Source organism: Zerene cesonia, chromosome 28, assembly GCF_012273895.1.
Source record: "Zerene cesonia ecotype Mississippi chromosome 28, Zerene_cesonia_1.1, whole genome shotgun sequence".
In the NCBI taxonomy this organism is placed as follows: Eukaryota; Metazoa; Arthropoda; class Insecta; order Lepidoptera; family Pieridae; genus Zerene; species Zerene cesonia.
The window spans coordinates 888058-897604 of record NC_052129.1 but is presented as its reverse complement, the minus strand read 5'-3'; the positions used below and the strand labels follow the sequence as shown (position 1 = coordinate 897604).

The window sequence follows — 9547 nt, the reverse complement described above, 5'->3', positions numbered from 1 at the left end:
AGCAACATATAGCAACATCTAGCAACATATAGCAACATCTAGCAACATATAGCAACATCTAGCAACATATAGCAACATATAGCAACATATAGCAACATCTAGCAACATCTAGCAACATATAGCAACATCTAGCAACATCTAGCAACATCTAGCAACATTTCAATCGCTGTTTCTCAATACATGTATCATATAATACCCATCAGCGTGGCTTACAGTACGACACAAGCATACAAGTGTGTTGACCCGGCCGCACGTGCCGTTTATTTATCAATTACGAGCATATTTGAACTTCGCGCTCTACCGGCCAACTGTGGCCGCTCGGTGTGATGCCGCTATGTACACTTTGCGGATTAACTAACCTAACTTTATTTTATATTTAATATAATAAAGTTAAGATAGTTATTATAATCCATCCGATAACCTATTGATGTAGGATCTATGGATTAAATATATCAGTAATCAGTCAGTAATATCCTATTAATATTATAAATGCGAAAGTTTGTATGGATGTATGGATGTTTGTTACTCTTTCACGTAAAAACTACTGAACCAATAGCCATGAAATTTGGTACGTAGACAGCTGGATAACTGGAATAACATATAGGCAACTTTTTATCCCGATATTCTTACGGGATACGGACTTACGCGGGTGAAACCGCGGGGCGCGGCTAGTAGTAGTATACTTTAGAAACAAACAGACAGATATCAAAATCATCGATATTATAATATTAGATTGATATTGGAGCTTTTTCATGTGAATCGTGTATTTGAACTTATGTTGTATCGGATTGTCTTTCACAAATCTTTTATAATACTTTTCTACAAATAAAGTCCACGTACGTCCCTGATGGCAATATTTCAAAGTGCAAATTATAAATTGTGATCAAATGACAGCTCCTTAAGATCTTCCATCATTTTTGAGATTTTCTTTCTTTTAGTATACATTCAATTCAATGATTAAACTACGAAATTGTAACCTTACTTTTCTATCTTAAATTAAAGCCTAAAAAGCCAAATTTATAAAATTTAAATGAAACTTTTGTTTCTTAGAACATACATGCAGTTGGGTGTACTTAACTCAGCGCACAAGTAAGGCACACTTAGTTATTTTTTTCTCTCCTCAATTACATATGTAAGTATGTATATATTATATATGTATATACTTGCATATGTGTGCGTTAACCGTTAGCAGCCGAGATTGTGGACTTTCTGATTAAGGATTGTGTTCTTGGCTGCCCTTATTAAGTTAATAGCTTATTACTTATTATACTTAATTCTAACTTAAGTATTAGTTTGTTTGTATGAATGAAGTAATATATCTAGATAGTCCTTTTTCTATTGAGTTATGATTCTACCAAATTCGTTTTGAAGAATTTATTATGATTATATTTCTAAGTTAATATAAGCTCATGTCACTAAGCAAAAAACGTGACTTCTAGTCGTGAAGAAATTTTAAAACAGGATATGTTTAAAGTGAATCGGTAAAGGAGGTTGCGCGGTAAGTTAGAAAAAAAAAAAACACCTTTAACAGTTACCTAAGTCAGGACATTGACTGGTCTTCTAGGAAATCAATTTATAAAAAATTCTACTATTATAGTCTTCTGCGAAACGGGCGTCCGATTCTTATAAGTTTTTGTGTGTAGTAAGTTGTTTTGAGAATAGAAAAGAGTAAGAGCCCAATATAAAAATCATCATGTTACCACGACGTAAGCTCAGGCCTTCTATAAAGGTTTAGGCCATCCACCACGCTTCCCAAGTGTGGGTTGGGAAAATGACATCGCCGAACGTTTGATTATTGGACATGCCGGTTACCTCACGATGTTTTCTTTCACCTTTTTAAGCAGTGGTCATGTGGATAATGTGCTGTTAAATTTAAAAATTTGAATTTATTTCTTGCAAGCTCGTCTCTAAAGTCAAAAAGCTAGGTCTTTCACAAAATGACTATGTCGTTATAAATGGGGTTAAATGTGTGCGGTGTTGTGTTAACCACGTATAATATTTATTGATTCTTCATTACACTATTTATCAAAAAAACACTTAAAAGAAAAATTTGTACAATTGGTGGCTTATGGCTCAAAGATATCTCCAGACAACCTGCAAAGGACAAAACATACACCAATAATATGGTTAGGAAGCCAATTAATTGCTCAATGATTCTAGATTTAAGTCGGTGAACTATTATCACACAGTACAGTATGCAGATGCTATTTCTTCTTCTTCTCTTAATTAATGCCCCCACCCAATAAATAGGGACTCCGCCAATGTCCAGTGTATAAGGGAAAGACAGGACTCGAATTTTAGACAGCTAGACTAATAAAGTTGTGACATTTAACATTTGGGAATCGGTAGAAACATACAATAATTTAGATCAATTGGAGCAGCTAAAACAAACACAAAACAATACAGGTTATATAATACACTATGCAAAAATATGGTATACTAGCTGCGCCCCGCGATTTCACCCGCGTAAGTCCGTGTCCCGTAGGAATATCGGGATAAAAAGTTGCCTATATGTTATTCCTGTTGTCCAGCTATTTGAGTACCAAATTTCATTGCAATCGGTTCAGTAGTTTATGCGTGAAAGAACAACAAATAAACACACATCTTTACAATTTTCGCATTTATAATATTAGTAGGAAGGATAGTAAGATAAACAAACATAATAAGAAGTTAGAATTTAGTGATCTGTGATATAGACTTACTGACAGTCATGGAAGCTTCTAGAATAATAATCATATGATATCATCAGAAATCGTTGATGCGTGTATAAATATTACCGGTTAGCTAATGTTCCACTGTCTTGTCTATTAAATGGAAGTATTTGTTTTGTGGCAGTAGATGCTGTGCTTGATGGAAGTAAAATACGTGTATAAATTATTGACTTAGAATAAAAAAAGCTATTCACGCACACACGTACATAGTCGAGGATAAAAATGATGACTTGTTGGTAAAACAGAATCGTTTTTCTGGTCATGTTTCTAAAAACTAGTTTCTAAGAGTATCTTTGATTAAAAGAACAAAAAATCATTTGTAGTACCTGTACAGAAATTGCATAATATGACCCATTTCATCCCAACGATATCCAATTATCAAAATAACTACAACATTTACCAACTGTTTATTTTTATTTTTATTTATTTTTTATTAAAGCGACATCTGTTATTTATATTCGTTCTTAATTAGCGACATCTGCACAATGTTAACATTATGACGTTAAATTTGTAATGCTTAACGTGCATCGATATTAAATAGTATACTCAAAGTTCTCTAGATGTCGCTGTAACAAAAATAGACAACAACAAAGTTGCTAGAGACGCTCACTAGATGGCACTCAAAATATTTTAGCTCTGAAGTCTGAATATGAAAAATATTTTAGTATTATCACTGATAATATTATAATACTTATTATATAATATAATACTTATTATTTTATATAACAGACCGTAAATTAACTCAACTGGCCGAAAACATTACCCTTGTGTTGATTTACGTTATTAAATAAGTATAAAAACTTTTTGGAGCGCCCCAAAGGGTTTAAAAAGAATGCTTATTTTATGATTTTTATGTTCAATTATAGATGTATCAATGCCTTACAAACAAAACACCAAGTTTGATCTGGCAAAGTGACATAAATTTGAAAGCTGCAAAAATTTGCATATTACAAGTTAAATAAACGACTCGGGGCTCAATATAAGATTCGAGAAATTCCCTTAATAAAAATTAATATTGTTTAAACCGGGATAGGTAAAAGAACTACGATATTACATTATATACAATTAAGTTTATTTCATTTTTTTTTCCAAAATAACAAAGAATTCTTAATTAATCTAAAGGTTTTAAACCGAAAGTATCCAATATCATTGTAAACTACATCATCATTTGAAGCGAATCAATACATTTCCTTTCTTTTTTTCATATTCATTTATAATAGATAATAGTATATTTATAGTATGGGCTGATGATGATCATGGTTGTAGATTCGAAGAACTGTGAACATGGAGATACTTTTGGAGAATAAATAGTATTTTGAATTATTGTGATTTATATACAATTTATATATATCTTAAATATTTATTTTATATTGTCATGGGTTTAAATTTCCCATATTAATAATCACGTTTAAGCTCAGCGCCATTCGTGGAACTAAAATATACTGAAAACACTTTCATTATATTTTAATTTTAAGAGTAGTTTACAATGAACTCGAATTGTATTATAACATAATAATAATAATATGACTAGATAAAAATTTGTTTACCGTAAACATAGAGATATTATATTAAATTTATGCAAGATACTGCCAGTTTTTTATGAGACTATAGAAATGAAAAGAAACACTAACTTTAGTAAACAAATAAAGTATTCCATCAAATTCAGAAGCTAATTTGAGCATTGAGCAAGACATATTTAAAAAAAACACTGGCAGTATTGAAAACGCGGCAAAAAACAGTTCTCATAGATTACAGACTAGGTTATAAATATTTAGAGAATTTTTTTAAAACCAACAAATTATATTATTTGTCAGAATTCATCACTTTAAAATCTTTATCGTACTTTGGTCCGATACATGCAGGCGTGACGTCCACAAAATATTAATTCAAAGATATAAAACTTTTCACATTAAGAACAGGTAATGTAAAATTTTGTGTACGGTATTGTTTCTACCAAAATCTGGTTACAACACTATGTTTTGAGAAAAGAAAGAAAGATAGAAAGAAAAGCATTTATTATAAACACATACTAGGCAACGCTTCTATTTAGTTATCTGTGGTTTCACGTAAATACGTTAGATTTGCGTTTGATAAATATTGTTCTATAATTTTCAAGTAATCAATTAAAATTAAAGACACATTTTATAGAGTTGTTATTTTTTTCCATTGCAAAAACGTTATTCATTCCCTCCTTTTTATTTATTTTAAACGCTGGCAATACTCTCATTGGACATCACGCCACCCTTTCATAAAACAATTAGTCATAATATATAATGGAACATTTCTTAAATATAAGTCATAAATATTTTATCATCAACAATAAAATTAAATTTTTATATTTTTATATTTCATTAATTCATAAAAAAAGGTATTTTTCAAGTGATGCCTAAATGTTGATAAAATATTGCCTTTAATTTAGGCTTTAAATTTCAAATAGTCATTAACTAAATAAAATCGTGACTTTTTAATATACAGTTATAAATAAAGTATATGATGATAGTTCATTTATTTGTCACCATTACGATATTTAATTAATTTATGTGTAAAATGTCAATTAAAAGGTATTTTACAACATAGGCCTCGTCACTTAAAATATCATGAAGTTTATTAATTTGACATTATTTTATTAATAGTTGTGACATAAAAATGCATTAAAGTTTACCAACACTGACGATTCGTGTTTTTTTTTTTTATTTGTTACACCAATACTAAAAACAAACGTTTAAGAACGTTATTTTTAATGCATGCGATAGTGAAATATCGCTATAATAAAACTTGTACATTTAAATTTGAAATTTATTCATTATCGGTGGATACAATTATTTACCATGATACAATGTATTAGATTGCTAATAATTATTGAATCTAAATGCTGGACAGATAATAAATATTTTAAACGTTTAGAAATACCACCTACAGCCATAAGAATCACAGGGCACAGATTATTAATACACACGAATTCTGACATTTTATGTTGCGTTTTCAAAATTGGAATTGGGAAAATTTTTAATTTGAAAAAAAGATTTAGATAAGATGTTTGAAGAAGTTCGCGCCATAAAGGACACAATCAAATTAATAGCTCGACGTCTCGCTTGCACAACGATAATCTGTCTCATTCGCACTTACTAACTAGCCAATATTTCAATTGTTTCCTTTACTGGCGCTTTTTACAGTAAATATGTTCAATTAAGAATTATAAGTTTACCCAGATATTTGCACTTACAATAAAAAAGAAGATATAAAAGGATTAGAGAATTAATATTATTCGATTCTTATACAATTATTAATTTTATAATATACCAAATTGAATGTCTACTCTCAAGTATTAATAGGTAATTATAATGGCATTATTGGAAGAAGTTTTATTAACACTGAATTCGGTTTACAGATTAAATCGTGGGATCGTTGCAAAACCTTAAAGTTTTGTAAAATGTCCTGATTCAATCACGAAACACGTGCTTCTTAGTAATTTAGAACATTTTATACGTAAAACTCGAATATAGTAAATAAATAATTAGGTTTCCTTAAATACGGAAAACTTAATAACAGTAACTTGGAAAGAGTTAAAACAGATGAGGACTTTAAAACGCTTCGAAAAGAAGTGCTTTTGAATGGAATAATATTTGAATTCGAGCGTTAGTATTGAATATTCTTAATTACGATGAAATTAACGTTCTTAGTATTGAATTTTCTTTATATAAGATTCGTAGTAACCAACGATCCCACGACCACTAAAAATTATAATTAACCTAGGTAATCAAAACATGCATTCAATGCAAACTCGCACGTTTTATACTTAAGGCTATTTAACATTTAATTATTAAATAAATCTCTATCATAACCACATAAATTCATCTATCTATACATAACATTATCTATAGCTTTCATAAGACATATTTATAGGGGTCTAAGGACTTTAAACATCCATTGGATAAGAGTTTTATTATTTTATACATTGCGCGTTGCAATGTAACGTAATATCAATGTTTAATACATGGCACGCAGCGTATTTAATAATATATACAGATCTCTTGGCAATACATATTTATATACTTCCTTATTTCCGTACAGCCCGTGCCAATAAGGAATACATTTAAAAATTACGCGGAGCACGTTCTCTCGCTTACTTATCATTAATAACCTCAAATGAAATATCGAGTAAGACAACTAAATTAAATATCACTGCATATAATAGTTCTTATCAACAAACAGTCAACAATCCTTCCACTCTTTGACGCAGCTCCACATTCGCGCCAAAACTTCTGTCAAACTGACACCACATCGAAACCCACAGATAAGAAAACAGTTAGATTGACGGCTACGCGCCGTTATTATCGAGATAATTTTAATAAGAGAATATCTAATATCTAACTATACTTCACTAACACAGAGTAACAGTTTTAATGTATTAATGAGTTCTGAAGGCACTAGCATCCTGATATAACCGAAACAGGATTCCCAGTGCTCAATTCCTCTGAATCGAACTATTCGCCTAACATGATATGATTTTTGACTTCATTGACTATTTGAAAGCTGTCTTTTCCGAACGCGTATCTCAAGCGAGTTACTATTTCAATACTGTCCAATTTCTATTAGAAACACGTGATCGTGACCAGATTTAAGAAGCCTAGATAGCGCAAATTATATTATCTTAAACACACACTATAATTGAATTTACTACCTACGACTAACGCTCATTATGATTCTGTTATCCACATACGTCACGTCATTCTGTTTGCCTTGTCCTCTGTGAATGGAACGAACTCAATCCAAACGTATATGTCTATGATATTTCGATCGGGCAGTATCACGTTAGATTCTGTAGACATAACCTAATAATTGCGGCAAACGTCACTCAGAGGTCAGTTCTCGTGCTACACATAGCTCTCAACATGAGCGCTAGTAGACGGATCCTAGAAGGACGCTTCGACAAGATATGTACCGTCCATTGCAACACCAGTTTGATTCCCCTGCACCGTGCTCCCAGCTGGGATGTACTTGCCGCACGCTTGCTGAAAAAGTTAAACGATACAATTAGTTTTATCGTCACGACAGCATATCGTCGAGTGTAAATTTGCTTTGACAGTTGAATATTAATCACTGATTTATCAGATTGAAAAAATTTTAACAAGTATAATAATAAGTATGATAAAATAAATGCCAATACTTAATTTAGACGATAATTTTAAAGCCTTGCTATAGCGATACCGTTTTACTTTCAACTACAGACTTAACATTTGAACTGGAAGCACTTACATAAGCTAAAGACTTTCTTACATTAAATATAACAAAAATTGGAAGTGAGCAAGTTGCAGTGGATGTAGGTGTAATGAGTAAAAAAGTGCCTTGGATCATGCTATCATAAATTATCACGTAGACCCATCAGTGTATATTTTGTGAAGTGTCAGTTAAAGGTCCGCCTTGCACTGCGGCTCACACATTCGCCAGTGCGAGTGGGAACCTCCAGCCATCTAACATTCTGTTTGCACATCAAGCGCGCTTCACTACATCGTTACATACTGCAAGTAACCCTTACATCGAGCATGTGTGCAGTGTGTTGGCATTTACAAATGTCAGTATTGCTGTGGAACAGCAAATAGTCCAGCGACACCAGTTCAAGCGGTTATACGTTAACAACACTCGTGGATCTACTGTCGATACAGAAATCGCATCATTCTATGTCATTATATTATAGTCATATTCCATGTCAAACTCACTGTACATTATAGAACAATAAAATAAAACAAAGAAAGAAGAAGTAAATTTAGAAAAATGCGACTTATTAACAATACAAATTACATAATACATTTAGAATTCGAATACACCTCACATTGACAATAAAATAATCCTAAACGAAGGTAGCACAGCGAAAGCTTAAATAATACACATCAATTACAATAATAATCATTTATTTAACATAGTTTAAGCAACAATTTAGCAGCCAACACCCTGCAGACATTAAAAGCCTTTTACCAGTTACCACACAGCGATTGTTCAAGTTCAGTGTTGTTGACATTGAACCAATGTCGTTGACATTTTATCAGTTAATTTGACATGTACAAAAAAATGTATCGCTGAATGGTTGTACTGGGTAGACGTACTGGTAAGGGGTCTTCGCTGGGCGCGGCTGACACCGATGTGTCAGAGGGCCTTGACGTCGCCGTGTATCTTCGAGTACCTCGCACTCTTTTTCTACTCGAGTCTAATAGCAGGACCTTAAATTACAACTACCTGTTAGAGCCAATTGGAGAGTGGGAGAATCGCGATGGTATATTCCCTTTCACGCAGTTCTAATTTACAAAACATTGAGATTTATCTGAATTTCAGTATCCGTAGAAAGTACGTACATACGTATAGATATACATGAAAATAGAGTAGTAGTGAAGTAGTGTACAAGAAAGTGTGAATGTTGGTTGTAGTTAACGTGTTTCAGACGATTTAAGAGTTTCTGATACTAGCATCATATTGTCTGTTTACATGTCTACCTACGAAGTATGAGTTTTTACATGAACATGGAAACTATTAGAGTAAAAGATAAAAAAAGAAAAAGTACCGTTGGGAGAAAACAAGTGGTATTCACAGAGGCTTGACTACGTCTCGTAAGAAAGGGATAGCATAACAGATTCTACAACTATCTCTACTAGAATAGGAGTTTTATAATCGTTTTACTAAACATACTTACCAGTAAAATAATTAACGATTACGTTAATGGTTTTTTACGAAATTTATTAGAACGTTCCGTCCCGTAAAGACGTTTTGTAAATACCAATTGGATGATAATATTATTTCATACACTTACATAGAAATATGTAAAATACAATTCATATGTAAATACT

At 31.7% G+C, this 9547-nt stretch overlaps 1 protein-coding gene across 1 annotated transcript in view; it reads right to left on the bottom strand.

Annotated features, from left to right (window-relative positions):
- Positions 1-5134: 5134 nt before the first annotated feature.
- The window catches only part of LOC119837680 (potassium voltage-gated channel protein Shal), a 59090-nt gene continuing 54677 nt past the window's right edge, over positions 5135-9547 (bottom strand). Inside the window, exon 6 of the mRNA XM_038363411.1 lies at positions 5135-7723. Coding sequence (XP_038219339.1) covers positions 7625-7723 — 99 coding nt within the window. The 3' untranslated portion in view covers positions 5135-7624. The remainder of the gene's footprint in view (positions 7724-9547) is intronic.